Source organism: Pocillopora damicornis, chromosome 10, assembly GCF_964200805.1.
Source record: "Pocillopora damicornis chromosome 10, jaPocDami1.2, whole genome shotgun sequence".
Classification (NCBI taxonomy): Eukaryota; Metazoa; Cnidaria; class Anthozoa; order Scleractinia; family Pocilloporidae; genus Pocillopora; species Pocillopora damicornis.
In genome coordinates, this window is record NC_142679.1 from 7781728 (window position 1) to 7802230 (window position 20503).

A 20503-nucleotide genomic window follows, 5' to 3' on the forward strand; every position below is an offset into this window, starting at 1 on the left:
GCGAATTGCACGCGTCGAAGGAAAGGATTGGAAAAAGGCTCTTGAGAACTTCCTCTTCCAATATAGAGTTACCCCACACACTGTTACTGGATTATCACCTGCAGAACTACTGATGGGGAGGAAACTGCGTGACAAACTTCCACGAGTCGAATTCTCCAAAGACCGTGCAACTGAAGCATATTGGCAACAGTTGTTGAGAGAGAGAGACACTCGTGCAAAACTCAGCCAGAAAGAGTATGCAGACAGAACACGAGGAGCCAAACACAGCAATATTGAGGAGGGTGACAAGGTACTGTTAAAGCAGACACGTGAAAACAAGCTCTCACCAAACTATGAGCCAGAACCTTACATTGTCACTCGTAAAGATGGAAATGCTGTCATTTTACAAGACACAAACGGGAACAATAAGATGCGCAACATTGCTCATACGAAAAAGTTTATGGATCCTGGGACTGTTAAAAAAGCAGAAATAGATCCACAGCCATGCCTAGCCGAGCAACCAGCGCAACCCCGACAGGATGAGCCAAATCTCAGTTCTAGTCAATCAGCAACAGATACATCTGAAGCCGTATCTAGCCCCTTACCTTCAGTTGCTTCGCGCCCTGTGCGTGCCAAGCGAGCGCCCTCCTGGATGCAAGATTATGTACGCGCCTAGTTTAAAATTATTCAGAAGAAAATAAGAGACTCTGAACTTTCTTTTCGAGTACTTTATTACTTGGTTGTTTTTTTTAATAACTTAGGGGGAGATGTAGTGTCCCGTATGTTCATTATTATTATGGGATATAGTAGCGGAGAGAGCATGTGGTAAGACGATATAAAACACAATAAAGATTACGTTGTTGTTACAAAACGGAGTTGTACAGTCAATACGTCAAAGACACCACAGTGTCATATTTTAAACTATTACAAGCTCCAAGAGGTAAACAATTAAAAATAAGTGGCAATGTTGTTAATGCCCCTGCAGATATAACTGATACTGTTCACATTTTACCAAGAGTTGAAAATACAAGTGGAACCATTAAAGTTCAGTTAAAGAGGAAGTTAAAATATAAAAGTTCAGCTTTGTCTTTGAATGTCAGACCACATAAGGTTTTTTTAAGCAGCTAAGTGGCTTTCAATCAACAGTTCTCTTTATAAAGAGGAAGGTATAACCTTCAGTGAGGAGTGGAAACTAAATGATAGTACTGAGGACTTTCAAGAGTGCTTGGGAAAAGACAACATTTTAGGCAATTCTCAAAGCATCAATGCACAGAAGCTGAAATGTTCTAGTGATGATGAGTGGAGTGAAGATGAGGCAGAAATCATAGCAGGTGTTACTGATACAATGTTAACAGCAACAAATTTTGTTGAAGACAGTGAACGTGAACATGAACATATTCTCAATATTGCACCTGGGGAAGGCAGCAGACCTCAAAGTATATTTAAAGACAAATTTTGTGAGGAATTAGCATATCCGGGTATATTTCTTGGTGAACCAAGACCAGGAAATGAAAAAAGACTTGTGAAAATTAATTATCGCAACATTTGTAAATCAGAATGAAGAAGTTCAGACAGAAGGTGTGCTATGTGTATGGAAAATATATTTTTTAAAACCAAGAAGCTGCAAATGAAAACCCTTTTAGGAATGTCACAGATTGCACTGAGAAAAACCAAAGGTAACAAAATGCCTTTAACAGCTGGATATTTCAAGCAACCTGGAAATTTAGAACGATTGATGAATGATTTAAATGTCTATAGGCATTAAGAGGCTTGCCCCCTACTTTGAAAAAGCTAAAGAAGATCTCTTTGCAATGATCTGTCAACTTGGCACAGCTACATTGTTTTGCAGTTTTCCATCTGCTGAAACTCAGTGGAATCATCTTAGAATTCTTGGTCAGCTAGTAGACAATAAGCAATACACCAATATTGAATTGGAGAACTTTAACTGGGAGGAAAAGTGCAGATTAATTTAAAGTGACCCTGTTACATGTGCAAGACATTTTGATTAACAGTTTAATCAATTTCTTTATAAGTTTCTGATGACCAATGCCCTACCCTTTGGCCAAATTTCCGACTGGTTTTACCAAGTTGAGTACCAGCAGCATGGCTCACCTCATATCCACATGCTAATCTGGCTCAAAGATGCTCCAGTGTTTGGAGTGGATGGGGATGATGCCATCACTGCTTTCATAGATAATATTATAAGCTGTCAAAAACCCTCCAACAACATTGAGTTGCGTAACCTTGTAAACAGGCAAATTCATGGACATTCTCACACTTGCAAAAAGAAAGCAAAGAGGGAATGCAGATTCAATTTTCCTCAACCTCCCATGAGATCAACTAAAATTCTATATCCTTTAATTGGGAATATGTCTGCCAATGAAATAAAAAATCACAAGGAATCTCAGAAAGCTATAAATAAACACTTGAATGATTTGAAGGAGGGGAAGGGAATCACATTTGATCAGCTGCTTAATGACTTAAATATAACAGAAAATAATTGCTTGCTGTTTCTTCTTGTCTTAATGCTCCAACCATATTTAAAAAATGAGTCCAAGTGAACTGAGAGTCAACAACTATAATCCTGCTTGTCTTAGTGCCCGGAGAGCAAATATACAGTTTGTGCTTGATGTTTATGCCTGTGCTATGTATATTGTATCATATATATCAAAAGCACAAAAAGGAATGAGTGAACTTTTGAGAAAAACATGTGATGAAGCTAGAGAAAATAACTCTACCATAAAACAACAAGTAAGACATTGGAAACACATTTCTTAACAGTGTTGAGATTAGTGCTCAAGAAGCAGTTTACATAGCTCTCCACCTTCCTATGAGAAAATCAAGTTGTCAAGTCACATTAATTTTATTAACACCTCACCACCAACGGAAAGAGTTCAACTGTTAAAACCTATGAATGAAATTGAACAGTTGGAAGATGATGCTGATGATGTACACTCTAGCAGCCCTTAAAAAAGGTACATTCAAAGACCTAGTCTAGAGCATGTTACAGTAGCAGACTGGGTAGCATGGTATGATTCAAATCGTAAGCCTTTTGTAAAGAAATCACCTTTAGTAGATACTGATGGTCTTCCTTTAGAAACAATAAATGATGACAATCATAATGATGATGACATTTTGAATGAAAGTTCAAAACAAAAACCAGCAAAAGCCAGAATCATTAGAAGTGTTTGGTTTAATAAAGAATCACATCCAGAAAAACACTTTTGGGAGTTAATGATGCTTTTTACTACATGGAGAAACAAAGAAGTTGATCTGATAGCAAATGCATCATCATTTCAAGAACACTTTTTACTTTTGAAAGATGCCATTGATGAACAAATGAACCAGTATGCTGTTTGTAGTGAAGAGCTATCACAGACTCAGGAACAGTTAGATATATTAAAAGAAAATAAAGATGAGCTTGATTTAGGACAAGTAGTACCAAACACAGAACACACTGAAATTCAAGATGAGGCTGAAGGCACTCTAGACCTACATACTGACTTTCATGAACATTATGACTTCTCAAATGATGTTGGAATTCCTTCTACTTCAGCAACCTGTAAGCCTTTTATTCTAAATGAAATAGCTGATGAAGACTACAGGGAAATGGTTCTGAAGCTGAATAAAGAGCAAAAAGAATTTTTTTATCATATCTTACATCTCATAAAAACCTCAGACAAACCATTCTACTCTTTCCTAAGTGGGGGAGCAGGTATTGGAAAATCACACCTTACAAAAGCACTTGATCAGGCTGCTCTAAAATTTCTCAACTTGTCAGCTGGAGATGACTTTCACTAAGTGAAAGTTATGTTGCTAGCACCCACTGGGAAAGCAGCTTTTAATATCAAAGGCAACACAATTCACAGTGCCTTTGCAATACCAGCAAGCCAGTCTTTAAAAATTACAAGCATTTGGATTATAGTAGACTAAATACTCTAAGATCTAATCTTAGAGGGCTTTAGATGAGATTTCAATGGTAAGAAACAGCATGTTCAACATACAAATAAACAACAGGTTAAAAGATACTAAGGGGAGTAATCAAGATTTTGGTGGTGTCATTATTGTTGAAATTGGTGACTTTCAACTTTAGCATGTGATGGATGGTTACAATTTTAAGGACACTGATGATTTTAAGTAGGGTGTACTTTCTTTAAATTTAGAGCAGGAATACTTTAAATTGTTTGAACTACATGAGATCATGAGACAAAAAGAAAGCAAAGTATTTGCAGAAATTTCAAACAGATTCAAAGAAGGCAAACACACAGAAAATGATTTTCTAAAGCTACGTGAGAGATTATTCACAGAAACTAATTTGAATCATTTACAGGATGTACCCTTGTTTATACAAACAAGGCTCCAAGTACAAAATAAAAGCCCAAGATAGTGTCATTGATGCAAACTCTTCAGAACTCAAGAAAAAAATAATGCAGCAGATCCCAAATGATCTGCCAAAAACAAAACAGCTCCTAAGTACAATAAAGACAGCATCAAACACAACCACAAAGTATTTTGACTTAAAATCACAAACTTCAGAAAATGAAGCAGTTCGTGCTGTCTGCTTTTCCCCAGAAAAGCGTGTCACTTTGCACCAGTTACAGCAGAAAAAATCACCAGTCAAGATAGTTGGGCCCAATTATCTTCCTAAAAAAGATTCTCGTCATCTACTAATACACCATTTCCAAGAAATTCAAGGTCACTACAACCACTCTGCAATTCCCATTCAAGGAATCTTTCAGTAACAGATTCTACACTATCAGTCAAGTTCTAGATGCAAACCCTTATGGGACCGTTGATATCAAAGTAAAGATATCAACAAAGTCTGAAAATAAGCAAGCCATTGTTCACAGGGAAAGAACAAGGTACAAAGCAGACTGCGTAGTTGCCAATGAAACCAATTCAGTAAAACTAGTTCTATGGGAAGAAACCATAGACAAAGTGAAGGCAGGAAAATCTTACCACAGAAAACTGTAAAATAAAGATTTTTGATGACTCTAGGTTTGTAAACACCAATGAGTTCACTAAAATAACACAAATCAGTGACATACCAAATGTTAATCTAACTACTCCACAATTGCATGATTATCTTGTACCAGGAACTTGCATTGGTGCTGATGTTTGCCAACATTGTTCTTGTATAGTTTGCAGCAGAAAGTAAGAAGAGTCAATTTTACTGATGACACCGTAACATGCTCTAATTGTCAGATAACGACTTTATTTTCTTTGCTAAAGACCAAACTTGTTTGCCAGCTTGTCATTAAAGTTGGGGAGAAAATAGCAACATACACAGCTTTCAATGATGCTGTCCAGAGCTTTTTAAACAATATCAAATGTGACACAGCCTTATCAGATGTTGACATTAAAGTGTTGAAAAACAACTGCTACATGCTGGACCTCAAAAAATGATTGTGGATAAAGCATCCAAAATTATTTCTCAGTTTTTGTCAGCTTAGCTATAGCACAATGATAATGTTACTGCATGTTGTCGTTTGAGGAGTTACTTCTCCTTTGGCCACTGAGATTAATTCTAGTAACTTGACAGAAAAAAACAATTGTTGATTGTCTGTAATGGTGCAATGACAAACAAAACAATATACAGTTGTCTGAGTTTCTAGCACCATAAAATACTCTCTTTGTTAGGGGTTGTTTTAAGCACTAATTATTTCATTAGATGTTCTTGTTGTTTTTGTTCTGTTCTCAACTTTATTACATTGATGTTCATTGCTGTTATGATTACCTTCTCCCACTGTTTACAAAACAAATGATAATAATTTGTTAGTACTATACAAGTACCTTACTGGCCATATAATGTTTAGTTCTCGCCACAATAGACGCCCATAGCAACATATTAAATCAGCAACATTCCATCTTGTTTGGTTTTGTTCCCTATCCTGTTATTTTATTATGGTTACATTCAAGCCTCATGTTAATGCATTATTCCTTCTCCATCTAATTTTCACAAATAATCATAAGCATTATACATGTATTACAATTGTTATTTTCCAATAAAAGAAAAATACAACATTGTGGAACAGTCTACTCCATTCAAGCAAATTTTGTTGCAAATGGAATCTACTAGCCTCGGGCTGGGGATGAGGCTGGGATGAGGCTGGGAATCGACCAGTATTACACTGAGTTCACCACTTCAAACACCACCCAAAAAATAAATAAGTTACCACTTCCCCCATAATAATTGTTAGAATAGCTTTACAAATACAAACATGCTCATTCCAAACAAACCTCTCGGTAAGGAGATGGAAACGGCCTTAGAAGACAAGCAAAACACCAAAGAAGCACAAGAGTCTCTCAAAATGACTCAATAAATAAAGAGCATGTTAGACTGATTTCTAGGTTGTCAAAGGTTGACACTAATACATAACTTCGAATTTTCCCATTCATTAATGGTGGCCATGAACACATAGAATTTGTCACGTCATGTCCACTCCCTACCCGCTATCAAGCTATCTCTTTCCCTGGGCACACGTTCGCATTGCGGACCTATTTTTCTTCCTGGTGCTGTACCAATGATTCAGGCCCTACTAGAAGCAAATTATTCGGAAGTATAAAAACGACCCATACAGTCGGCAGACGACGAGGATTCGGAAGTGGCCGACCGAACTGAGAAAGAAGTTGAGTTCTTCAAAAGTTAGAGGTCAACAGAGAAAGTACAAAATCGATTTACATGGAAACCTTTCGTTAATTAAACAACAATAGCTTAATTGGTTATCTGAAAACTTTTTTTTCTCATATAAAGAAAGATTATGGGGAAGCCAGTTGTTCGGGAGCAGAGAAGAAGACACTGACCTGTCTGAACCTTTGCCTGAATTCGAAACACGTATCAAAGAAAGAGAATTCGTTGATGTCGGTGTGTAATAACGTGACCTGGAATTTTGTTGATTCATCATAAAGAACTCTATAAAGGATCCCATAATCAACCGTTTTGTTCTAAAAGGGAATCCATGCCAGCCCACTTGGTGCTTCCTTTGAGAAACCCAGCAGAGAAACAGCAGAAGAATTTGTGTCATGGTTTTCACTGCAGTGAAAGTACATTCAAAGGTCAGTAGGACAATAATAATCATTTTGAGTACAACTTAAAAGATCCCAATTTCAGCTTGCAAAACAGTGTTTCAAATCGACGCAGACACAACCAGGGTTGGATAATTATAAAGGCCATACAAGGAAATGTACACGTCACAACTTGTTTATCGATGAAAATGCTTCGGAGATGAAGGATAGCAATACATAAATGTCTCTTAAAGAACGGGCACAACCGCCAGTGCAGAAAGACATAAATACCTGCGGGTAACTAGAATCTACATTAACATGTACCTTTGTTAACTTACCACTTTCAAGAAGCGTTTCTTCGCTCAAAATTGACATCTCTCTTTTATCATATATTTGATTGTTCATCAAGGAAGTTGTTATTTCATTGTTCTGCGCATAGTGATGTATCTGATCAAGTTTTTATACTTTCCCTTAAACACTCATGCGCTGTTGTATTCGGTGCGCGGGTAACAACAACTGCGCAATAATTGTATCCCGGTCGGGATAGCAGGTAATTTAGTGTTAAAAACTGAGTTGAAAACGTTGGCCACCGTAAAGAGTTAAAATGCGGATCATGACGTTTACTTTAGACCTTCGTCAGAGCTCCAAATACTACCGGCTAGAGGTACAGCTTGCATATTTAGTCGACTTTGCCCCAATTTTACCATGGTTTGCTCCACATTTGACTTTCCTGCATTCCGACTTAGTGTTATACTTCATGGAATCACTTTTTACAAGAGCACATTTACATTTTTTTTTTTTATTTTGTCTTATACCTCTAGCTGTTAGGATCTCAAATACTATCACCTAGAAGTACAGCTTACATACTAGTCGACTTTGCCCAATCTTCACTATGGTTAGCTTCACATTTTACTTTCTGTACTCAAATTTGTCTTACACTTTAAATCACTTTTTTAAAGAATACGTTTCCATTTATTTTCTTTTACTTGGTATTACACCTCTAGCTAGTAGGATAACAGGAGGCTTTGGAAAGACTACCGGCTAGAGGTACAGCTTGCATATTTGGTCAACTTTGCCCCATTTTTTAGTGCGGTTTGCTCCGCATTTTACACTTTCTGCACTCTAAATTAGTCTTATACTCCTTGGAATCACTTTTTTCATGAATACCTTAACATTTTGTTCTTCCTTATTTTAGTGCAAATCTCTAACTGGTAGAACCTTAGGGGGCTTAGAAAATACCTGAAGTACTTGGATATTAAATCAACTTTGCCCAATTTTTATTACAGTCTGCTTTGCATTTTACTTTTTGGGCATTCCATTTTAGTCTTATACTACGCTGAAATCACTTTTTTTCAAGAACACCTTCTTGTTCCTTGATTGTGTACCAACCACTGCTTATTTGATAGTCAGCACACAAGCTATGAGCATCAAATGACTATAGCAAATCAGCTGAAACTAAAGCAGGAATTATTAGGGAATAAGCAAAGGATTTCTGGTTGGTGTTCAATAAAGAGAGGTTTGATTTCTTTTCAATCATAGCAATTTTTATTAAAAGATACGATAAATAACACAGGCAGAGGTTAATTTCATTTATTTAATTGTATGCTATGACTAATAATCCTATGACTAATTATCCTATGACTAATTATCCTATGACTAATTATCCCATGACTAATTATCCTATGACTACCTAAAGATGACTTGATTTTAGTATTTCAGACAGTGGTTGGCCTTGTCAACAATACTTCTAATCAAACATAAATATCATGAAAATTGAGACTGTTCCTTTCTGAGAAACTACTTATGTAGAGTACCGGGTATTACAAAGCAAACTTTAGTAAATCTGGTTGACATGTTCAAGTCTAAAATGAATTTCAAGTCAAATTCATCTGAAACTGGTTTGAATTGTATAGAAATAAATCCACAACCAAAGAAAATAAAAATCAGACAAGTTTAAAATTTATTTACTTGAAATTCATTTAAAACACAATGATGTCAATGACTTCAAGCTTACTTCACATAGATTAGCTGCTCTCTGGCTGGTAGTGTTTTCTGAGTAAATCAAGATCCTACTAATCACATGAACAAGACTGCAGAGCATGAAAACATACCTATGAAGTGATTCCACAGTGGCTCACTGATACATAGAATTTTTGTACATTCAAATCAAGGGGAAACCCCAATCAATGAGTTGCCAATAATCGATCCTTGTTCTTTAACCCTGGAAAGACATTGCGACACATTTTTCGAGTGGGTTGTGAGGGTCAGCCTTCTTTTCCTTTTCTCTCTTTGTTCCAGAATGGGAAGTTTGAAATGTACTGTAAAAATGAAAATTATTGATTTGGCAGCTAGTAAGTCTCTTTTGGCAGCAAATCTCCTCCATACACTCAAGTGGAGGGGATTTGAATACAGTACTTCGTACAAAGTGTAAGTCACATTGTAAGCATGAAATCAATATTTGTGTTTGCCTCTGCTTTAATATTGTATTTTTATACAGTGTTTAAGTTACTGTTTTCGACCAAAGGCCCTTGATTGCTTTTATCTTATAATCTATCAAAGTACCGTTTGTGGGCCAGCCTCGAGAGTGCTGTTGATCATTTGATCAAACGCTCTTCAACTTCTCATCCAGTTTGAACACAGTATTGCTTATTAGGCCGTTTGTTGTCTGTTAACTACTTGGGTAAATGCAATAACATTCTTATAAAAGGAAAGAGAAAACAACAGTCAAGCTGCAGAGGCTATTGTCCGCCTTCATTGTCCTTTCCAAGCTGTTATTTATTTTTCTAAAACCAAAACAAGTCAACTCCAGCTTTTCCGCTAACACCCGGAACTTAAAACAGAACATTTCTCAGAGACATCACTCCGGCTGCTAGAAATAGAGGATGGATTATTTTTGGAGGACTTACTAATGCCTATATGCCAATATACTATATTACATATGCTGAAAATTGCTTGAGTAATTTAGGCTATCGATTTTTCATGAATTTTGAGACGTAGTTGTAGGGTATGTTGACAAACAGAAACACATAACCCTGTTTCCTAGACAGGCCAGAGTACAGAATGCAGTAATCACAGCAAACAACACGGTTAGTGGATGATCATTAGGGATTACACTGATGACAGCCAGTTTCTATTGGTTGAATTGCTAGGGAGACAAGTGTCAGGGTGAAGATAATTGAGTCCCTAAAACTCTTTGGTTGGGAAATGATAACTATGACACTTTTCAAGGAACGAACTTGGGAAAGTAATGAACAGCCTGAAAAACTTAAAAAAACTTAAAATCTGAATTCTAGAAAAGTCTTTGAAATTTGTTTCTGAAAAAGGGTGCAAACTCCGAATTACAAAGGCATGACACATGAACTGCTCCATAACTCTGTCTTGTTAGTGCTCTAATAAAATACATGGAAAAATTACTCAGTTCTGATTGGCTAAGATAAATGCAGTTTTCAGGAAATTCAATGCAGAGAGGGTTAATTCAGTGCAAAGAAGTAACAAGCCAGACTGAACAATTCCTTGAACTGATTAGTCAGACTTTGAACTTTTTTGCACCTTAAAGATGTGAAAATATCATTGTATATTATTGTTTTGATTGTACATGGTTGTTTTGATCAAACACACTATGTCACTTTCAGGGTTTGCTTTGCTTCTACACAATTATGATATGCTATCTCATATTTTTTTAAATGTATATTATTAATATGTAATCACAATTTTTCTTGTGCAATTTGGAATAAGGAAGCACTTCAAAGACCACAAAGTGTACTCTCCCTATGGGCTCATGTGATTTTGTTAGTCTTTGAAAAAACTTACTTGCACTTATTTATTCCAAATTGCACTCAAAATCATGTGATAACCTATACAAATAAGACTGGTGATAATCAATTATGTTTGAGAATTTTGTTATAGTTTTGACTAATTGAGTTGTAATGTGTAACAACTATTGTTTAAGTAATTTATTCATTTTTTAGAGTTCAGCATAGTTCTAGATTTGAGTGTGCTTGTTAACTTACTCAGTTACAGTAAACTAAGACAGACAAAATTGGCAAATAAATCTCTTCAATTGTTAGGCCTGACTAGCTCAAATGATCTTACTCATTTTCATCTCTGGTGTTTTCATACCTAAAGAACATATATAATAAGAAGATATTTCAACCAGATTCTGATGCTGTCACTGAAGCACTGGAGATGATGAAAAATAATGAGCTCAGGACAATGCATTCATATGATGCTATAAAAGATCAAGAAAATGAAGACTTACAATCACAAATACAGGATGAATCAAGTAAAGATTCATTTAATAACCAACCACCAGAACATCTTGGCTCACAAACAGATGAACAGTATTCTTGAGGTGTAATAACAGTCTACAATCGGCCATCAGACATCACTGATGAAGTCAATCAGTGTGATCATTAAACACTCAGCAACGCCTTGCAAACAACATAGTATTGTCATGGGGTAGAAACAAAGTTAAAAACATCAACAGCATAAAACCAGTTTCAGTAGAACCAATCTATTTGTTTATTACAGGAGGTGCAGGGACTGGCAAATCACACCTCATTACAACAATATATCACACTGCTACAAAGACCTTTAGGAGTGTAGTAACCAATCCTGAAAAACCAATAGTATTCCTTATGGCTCCAACTGGTATAGCTTCTATCAATATTAATGGTACTAAAATACATACTGCTTTAGCAATACCAAAAGAATCAGGTGAAATTCTTCCATCAATGTCAGACCCAAAAAGAACACAAATAAGAATGACATTGTCAGACTTGAAGCTAATAATCATTGATGAAATCTCTATGGTATCAAACACCACTCTACTGCACATTCACCAACAACTGAAAGAAATATTTGCCACACCAAACAACCAGCTGTTTGCAGGATTTAGTATCATTGTTGTTGGTGACTATCTATATCAACTTCTTCCTATCTGTAGTAAGCCTGTATTTGATGAATATAAAAATAATGTTTACAATTTGTTTCATCCTTGGTCAGTTTTTCAAATCATAGAATTAACTGCAATTATGAGACAAAAGCATGACCAGCCTTTCACTGAATTATTAAATAGATTCAGAACTACTGCACAAACTGACGATGATATTAAATGCATTCAATCAAGGTCTTTATCTTTGACAGATTCCACTTATTCAATACATGCATTGCATATCTTTGCTGAGAATGCTCCAGTAGATCAACACAACAATGCACATCTTGAGTGTCTAAGTATGTACACTGTTACAGAGTGAAAGCTACAGATCAATATCCAACAAATGTTACAAAACATGACATTGACAGAGTGTTAGCTAGGGGAAGATCAGAAACAGGTGGATTAATAGACCATGAAATATTCAATATATGGTAAAAGAACATTCTAGGGTGATGCTAACCACAAATATAGATATCAATTATAGACTTATCAATGGTCGAATGGGCACTATAAAGAAAATAGATATGTATCAAAGCACAAACAAACCATCTGTTATTTATGTAAAGTTTGATGATTCTCAAGCTGGAATAAAAGCTATAGATAAATGTACAGATAAATATGAAAGAGAGAATGGTGCTGTAGCAATTCAACATGTACTAGCAAAAATAAAGCTCAGACCAGGGAAACCATCTTCACCAGAGATACAAAGCCTGCCATTCCTAATCACATTAGCATGGGTATGTACTGTACACAAAGTTCAGGGGTTAACACTAGATGAGATCAAAGTCAGCTTTGACCTGAACAGACAAAACCATTTCAATTATGGGCAGATTTATGTAGCCGTAAGCCGAGCAACATCTATACAAGGGTTACATGTGATTGGACAAATTACAAAACAAACATGTAAGAGCAAATCCAAAAGTACAAGCAGAATATCACAGAATGCAGCAACAGCAAAATATCTACTCCAATCCTTCAACTATGGATGCAGATTATGATCTTCAAAACCTTAAAGTATGTCTCTTGGATATACATTCCCTGAGAAAACATTGTATTAATATCAAGCACGATGCAAATCTCAACATGTGATATCTTAGCCTTAACAGAAACTCATCTTTTACCTCAGGACTCAGATAATGCTATCAGAGAAACTCTACACCCTTATTAACTTTGCAGGCAAGACCACCCAATTGACAAATATTTAAGTTTAGCCATTTGTATGAAACACCATGTTAATATAGTGCAAAACCGATATTTTCCAGTGATCAATGGTAATATGGTTGCTGTAATAATCTCCAAGAGTAACAAAACAATCGCATTTCTTTTAACATGTAGGAAAAACAACTCAAACAGCTGTATGTTGAAAACCTTAACAATATCCTTCAAATAAATAACATTGATGTTATTCTAGGAGACTTTAACATTAATTACTTTCATGATTTATCCAGCTTTCCACTCAAATAACTCACGACCTCCCTAGGATATAATCAGACAGTTCACAATGCTACATTTGTTTCAACTGGAAGTCTCCTATATCAGGTTTTACGCTCACTGACCGCTATTTATGTCAGTATCTACAAATTTATTTATTTAAATTTATTAATATATTGAATGTGATTGCTAAAAATATGTTACCAAATCACAGAATTCAATAATTCAACGGCGTGCGCTATTTCAGTATCGGGTAAAGTACCTATCATGAATCAACTTGCTTTTATAAGTAACAAATTTAAAGTATTTACAATCATAAAATGTAGTGCCATCCATATGTATACTACGAATGACAGAAGTAAGTGTAGCTCACCTCTAGTCCGCGATAAAGATCACAGTATCTGATTTGCCGTGCTGAAACGTTGTGTCTGTTAATTTTTTCTTTCCGAACTAAAGCTCTCTTTCCGGTGATGGTCATTTGTCAAATTCATCAGTTTTCTTGTCTCCAAATTGCGTCCACGCTAACATAAACAAGGGTAGCAGGCCATAAAATTACTTGAAATACACTCACTAACAGCAACAAATTAACTATCAGATACGACTCCATAACTACATATTGAAAAGAAATTGAATATTATGACAACAGAATCACGTTACATTTTTGTCCAATAATGAATGAGTTGTCAGTAATCGGATCCTTGTGAATGAAGATTTTAGATATATGAAAATTCACATATTTGCACTGCGGTGGAAAGATGAAATTAGGAGATCCTCGCAGCTAAGAACACTACTGAAACGAGTAGTTGTAAATAGGACCTGAAAAAAATTTCAGGCCCGTACGGGATTTGAACCCATGACCTCTGCGATACCGGTGCAGCGCTCTACCAATTGAGCTAACAAGCCAACCGGGAGCTGGTCCATGAATTGGGTCCAATTTTTTGTACCCAATTATTTGGGTAGAGCGCTGCACCGGTATCGCAGAGGTCATGGGTTCAAATCCCGTACGGGCCTGAAATTTTTTTCAGGTCCTATTTACAACTACTCGTTTCAGTAGTGTTCTTAGCTGCGCGGATCCTTGTGTTTACGCACAGATTTCTGGGATCGCCACGGGGCAAACATTGGAACTCACTAGCAGAAAATGTATGGCGAACGGTTGTTCTGACGTCCAAAAAAACTATTTTAGCGAGAGATTTTCGCTTTTTCGCCGCTCTCTTATCAGAAATGAATTCGGGTAATGCTGATACTAGGGAGGCGTAAGTTTTTGTTTAAAAAACCATGTCATATGTAGTAAAATCTACTGATTAACTTATCTCCATGCGCAAGGTCTCCATGCGTAATGGGCTCGACATTTTGAAAAAATAACTATAAATCACCAAGGAATAATTCAACTAAGCCGTTCCAGTTGTTTGTATGTTTCCTCATGTTTTTCCTCGCTTATTTTATCCTTTCTGAGAGCAACAGCTCGGTAAAAATAATTCCATCTCTATGGACAAAGACTTCTCTCCTTAAAGGAGGTAGCCTGCAGTGCAGGCGTCTTGTAAGTGCGAGCTAACGCCAAAAGCTCACGATCGTTTGTTCGACCGGCCATTTTTGATTTGCAGTTAGAGTGCACGGTGGGGGTAGGGGGCGGGGGAGGAGAGAACTCCCAACTCCCCACCCCTCTCCATATTTTTGCCCGTCGACCGCCCCCTTGGTATAAATTTTTCCTCTCCCCAGCCTTCCACTGCCATTAAAATCAAAGATGGCGGCCATAATATTCGTTATGAAATCACTTAGCACTCGCTAACTTAAATTACGCCTGCACTGCAGGCTATAAAGGAGGTATATTTTCAAACGTCGTAATTTGTTCATTAAATATGTTAACAAGCACGAAAACAGGCTGTACATATATAAATACAACTGAAAAGACTTAAATGAGTTATTTCTTAACGATTCCTGGCTAACTTTGTAATATTTCGAGACCATTACGCGATGACGATTTCACAATCGACCCTACGCAAGGAGAGAAGTTTTTCGGTATTTTTTTATGACATATCTCGCAGTAATTCCAACAAAAACTTACACTTCCCTCGTATCAACATATCTTTAAAACTGTGGCGAAAAAGCCATAATCTCCCGCAAAAATCGCTTTTTTGGACGTCAAAAGAACCTTTCGCCATACGTTCCTTTACAGCGAGTTACAATGTTTGCCCCGTGGCGATCCCAGAACTCTTTGTACAAACGCAAGGATCCGATTACTGGCAACTCATTCATTGATTTAAAAATAAACATCAGGAAATGAGACTGGGGCCCGCTGTGCTCAGATTCAATTTTGATTGGATGATACAGAGCACCACATACTTTGTGCACAAACACTGAACTGCATTAGCGCAACACGAGCTGAGATAAGAACTGTTTGTGGTAGCAGATAAAACATTTTGGCTCGAAATTATGTCTTCCTGGAGCCCGTCAAGTTCCAAAAGCGGTGATAAAAAAAAAGGAAAAAAGAAGAACCTCTTATTGGTTATGTCCAAAACCTATCCGATTTATAAAGAAATCGAAGCAACACCATGGATTACGCTTCAATGACCTACAGACCTCACCAAACATAAGCTGCCAAGCACTGTTATAATAATAATAATAATACAAGATTTTATATAGCGCCCTTTCTGTGAGCTCAAACGCGCTTTATAATAATCATAATTCTAAAAAATGAAAAACATTTAAGTTATTATAAAGAAAATATATAGCAGTAATAGAGGCTAAGATTTGCGGTGGCCCACAACTGTCACGGCAAAACAAAAAGTCACGGCACTACAAACTTTACTCATGGCAAAACAAAATTAACTCACGGCAAAACAAAATTAACTCACGGCAAAACAAAATTTACTCACAGCAAAACAAAGAAAACGAGTTGGTCAGCGGTTGTTATTTGTATCGAATGGTATGTCGTGTAACAGTAACACTGCTCGCTCGAAAAACCGCCAATTTTCGAGCTCACGATTTTTCAAGGATTTTTCAACAGGTGGAAAATACTGTACGTCTGCAAACAGTCAGAGAGCACGAGATCAAAGGCCACAACATTCCTGAGTATTTCCAAAATCATTTATGTTGAGTTTTATTGATGTTAAACAAACTTAAGGAAATAACACTGTTTAAAGTAAAGTTTCCTCTGAATATTAAAGATGTAAGCTACATTATTTTGCTTCATTGTTTTTTTTCCACCTGTTGAAAAATCCTTTATTCATCAAGGCACATATATTATGAATGTTTTCTTCTTACACATAGGCTACATACACAATCTTAACACAGCCCAAATTAGATGAAATAAATGCATGAACAAGTGTCTCAGCATTATCTTGAGAGAGACAGTTTCTTATCTTTGCTATCTTTCGTAAATGATAGATACATGTTTCTCTAAGTTGACATGGGAAACAAAAAGTACACCTATATTTCTAGCATTAATAGAGACTTCAATGTATTCACCAGCCACATGAATACCTTTAATAGGTGGGTTGACTTTGTACTTTAGTCCAATATCTAGGAGCTCAGTTTTATCCCTGTTCAGTTTTAACATGTTTGCAAGCATCCATGCATCAATATCATTTAAACCAGACTCAATTGCTTGCACTGAAACCGCTTGATCATGAAACTTGAATGAGCAGTAAAGCTGGTTGTCATCAGCGTAGAAATGACATGATAGGCCGAACTGGGTTGACCACGAAAGTATTATTCATAGATACTGAAGGAAACGTATTGTCTGTCACGATAGGAGACGAACTACTTCAGCAGTTAGCAGGTAATGATGTCTTGTCCTTGGATAAGGACAGTCTAGCCGAGAAACTCTTATTCATTGAAAATGTGTCTATCATGTATGACAAGAAAAGGCCTACTCTGGGACCTTAAGTCTCCTTAAGTCGCCTTAAGTCGCCTAAAGTCACCTTAAGTTTCCTTAAGTTGCTATTGGTTACGCAATATTGTAAGGGTTCCACCCTTCCCAATTGACCCCATCCACTCCACTCCAATCATGAGGATCAGAGGAGGAGGCATGGTAGCTGAATGGTTGTGCACTGGACTCGAAATTAAGCAGTCCAGTTTTGGTCTCTGGCGTTGGAGCATTGCATCGTGTTCTTGGGCAAGATACTGTTAGCTTCAAAGTGCCTCACCTCTTCCAGATGGAAATATGGGTACTGGTTGGAAGGGGAGGGGGGGGGAGGTAACCCTTCAATGGACTATGAGTTATTGTGAGGTCAGCAATGGCTTCATATACATGGAAACCTTATGTGAAAATAGTCATGCGCCTGTCTAGCCCCTGTGCTGGCATGGGTAATTCCTACATGTAGACAATACTGTTGTGGGAAATATGACAATGTATACTCTTCCATTTTCTAACTCACACAGCTATCTGTTTCAACTAAATTTCTGTCTTGCATTTCATGATGAAAAAGTTGATCAAAAGGTTGACACTGTGCATTATCATCAGGAAATAATAAATATTTAATCAAATCAAACCTACAGTTCCGGATTATCAAGATAAAACAAAAAAGAAAAGTATACCGGAGAAAGGTTCAATTCTTGCCACTCACTTTCACATTGAGCAGCAAAAATAACATCAAAAGTCAATTGAACTTAACTGAAGCTTAAGTTTAGCCACTTAACTTACCAGATTAAAAGAGTGACAAAAGTGGGCCATTTCTCCGGCGTAAACCCATTAATCTGTACTAGCTACTTCCACCATTATATTCGACCAACTGAAAACATTTTAACTTTGTAGTTTGACGAACCTACTGAAGGTGTAATATTCCTCTTTCTTGAGACTTTGACAGTCTTTTTGTACATTTCACCTTCGCCAGTTTGATGATCAACATACATGAGCCCCTCCTTTGCAGTGAAAACCCTTACACAGCAAACATGACCACCAGTCATATTTGATCACGCAACTTGGTTTTGTCCGGTGACTAAAGTGCACACAAGAACATCACGCACGGGAGCCTGCTAACAACTGCACACAGAGATGACTAATTTAAAACAGAACATTCTTAATAACCAAAAGAATGTCATTCTGAATCAGCACTCAATATTTAAGAATTTAATGTGAATGAAACTTCAGTCATCTTAAAACACCCACCACAACCTGCAAGCATTAATTTTAATGTGAACTTAACAGTTACTGGTTACCTAACCCTGAATAATTAATGTTTACGGCCATACATTTGTAAATTTTTGACTCAACAGCCTATATTATATTATAGTATAGGAATAGACATAAACAAGAAATATTAACCCTTTGAAAAAGCATAACACTGCGTCCCAACAAGTCTTCATACTCGGGCATTGTCAATTAAAAGATTAATAAATATTTGAGTCTGTCAGATGATATAGTGGCACAGCAGTTGTCAAAATCTTCAAGATCTACAATGTTGTAATTAAATATCTTCAATTTAATTGTGTTACCAAGTTTACCAACTGCTCTATATTTGTCTGCATGCACACTCCATAGTAATCAAATGCTCTAGTTCCTGTAACATCTGCTATTCATGTCATAAATTTTCTTTAATCCTTCTCATCAGGCTAAATGACAAGACAGTTGCTGAAAAGATGAGCTTTGTATGCTAGATGTAAGTTAAGGTAGCAGGTAAATGTCAAATTCACTTATTGAATCTGAAGTCATAATAAAATGATGGTAACAATTATTGTCAATAATTTATGTTTCCGTATCTCTTTCTGTTTTTCTCAACATTTCTTCCCACAAGTTTAATATAACTTGGCTGTAAATGAGACAATTTAAACAACAGTAAAAACATTGAAATAAATTTACAAGCTCTTGCATGTCTTTGTTGATCGCTAAAAGTTACCAGTTTGTAGAATTGTGTTGTGACTCGTTAGATTCTGGACAGTTGTAAGGTAACAATGAATGCCATTAAACCTGTAATTCTGCCACCAGACCAAAGTAAAACTCATCTAATTTTTTTTTTGGTGAAACACTTCGAGATAGAAACAAGTGAATGCTTGGAAGGTCCTGCTGATCCGATCAACAGTAGAGGAAGATCTTCGAAAAAGATTAGATTCCCTATAACTGGGACGTCGAAGTTTTCTGCAGCCAGAAAAGTAGTTGGAGAGACTGGAAAGGAAGTATTTTTACAAAGGACCTTAGCATATGGTTCTCAAAATGGTATTGGGGTGTTTTGACCAAGTGGGGCATGAGAACAACAAATTGTTTGGGTCTTTGAAATGGACCCGAGCAATTTTGGATGCTGTTGGAAAGGCATGCGACTTGCCAGACTTTCATGTCAAAATTGACAGTGCAAGTGCCAAAAATATGAGACACAAGTTTACCAAGATAACAATTTTTATAATTTGTGGAGCTTTGTAAAATAATTAATACACGTAAATAATCATGTTATTTTTAATTATGTGGAAAATTTATTGATAGTTTTATGTAAATCATGTCTCTTTTCTTAAATTATAAAACTTATGTCACTATGTGTATATTTATGATAGGTTTGTTTGATGTTGGGCACATAATCCATAATGTTTTCCTGGCTATTTATTTATTAGCTTTAACTGTATAATTTAACAATAACTATTGTGGTAATTCTGTCTGAACATTTTTAGCTAAATTGGTTTCCTGGCTATTTATTCACTAGCTCTGACTATATAATTTAACAATAACTGTTGTGGTAATTCTGTCTAAGTACTTTTACCTAAATTGACTTGAAACCTAGATATCTTAGAATATGGTGACTTATGCGCATACCAAAGTAACCTATATGTCTGTTGTGTTTACTGCAAGGGATTCTGTAGACATTTTAAAGTTTATAGAGACTGTTGCTAACTTCGTTTTTATTACTTCAGTCAAAAAAAGTCACTTTAAGTCACCTTAAGTGGCCTTAAATTGCCTTAAGTCTCCCTAAATCGCCTTAGATCAGCTAAAGTCGCAATATTTTTGGTGCCAATTTTGCTAAAGTCGCCTTAAATCGCCCAAAGTTGCCTAAAGTTATGGCAACTTAAGGTCCCAGAGTAGGCACTTCACTGGTGACAAAGGTCAACTAGGATTAAAAACTTTGTCATTTTTATATTACTGGAAATTTTTGTCTGAAGATGTTTAGCTGGTGTTAAGAACACTTTTCTATCATAACTGACATTGAACTTGAATATTATGTTGCCTTTACT

General features: G+C 36.3%; 1 protein-coding gene and 2 pseudogenes across 2 annotated transcripts in view; 2 read left to right on the top strand and 1 right to left on the bottom strand.

Annotated features, from left to right (window-relative positions):
- Nucleotides 1–6992, bottom strand: part of LOC149038706 (TNF receptor-associated factor 6-like) — a 33437-nt gene extending 26445 nt beyond the window's left edge. Inside the window, exon 1 of the mRNA XM_089184027.1 lies at nt 6784–6992. Within this exon, the coding sequence (XP_089040153.1) occupies nt 6784–6908 (125 nt within the window). The 5' untranslated portion in view covers nt 6909–6992. The remainder of the gene's footprint in view (nt 1–6783) is intronic.
- LOC149038710 (uncharacterized) lies at nt 4165–6348 on the top strand (annotated as a pseudogene). Its single transcript, XR_016180219.1, has one exon. The product of XR_016180219.1 is annotated as an uncharacterized LOC149038710 (transcript).
- A 4629-nt stretch (nt 6993–11621) lies between the features above and the next one.
- LOC149038711 (ATP-dependent DNA helicase PIF1-like) lies at nt 11622–13310 on the top strand (annotated as a pseudogene).
- The last annotated feature ends 7193 nt before the right edge of the window (nt 13311–20503 follow it).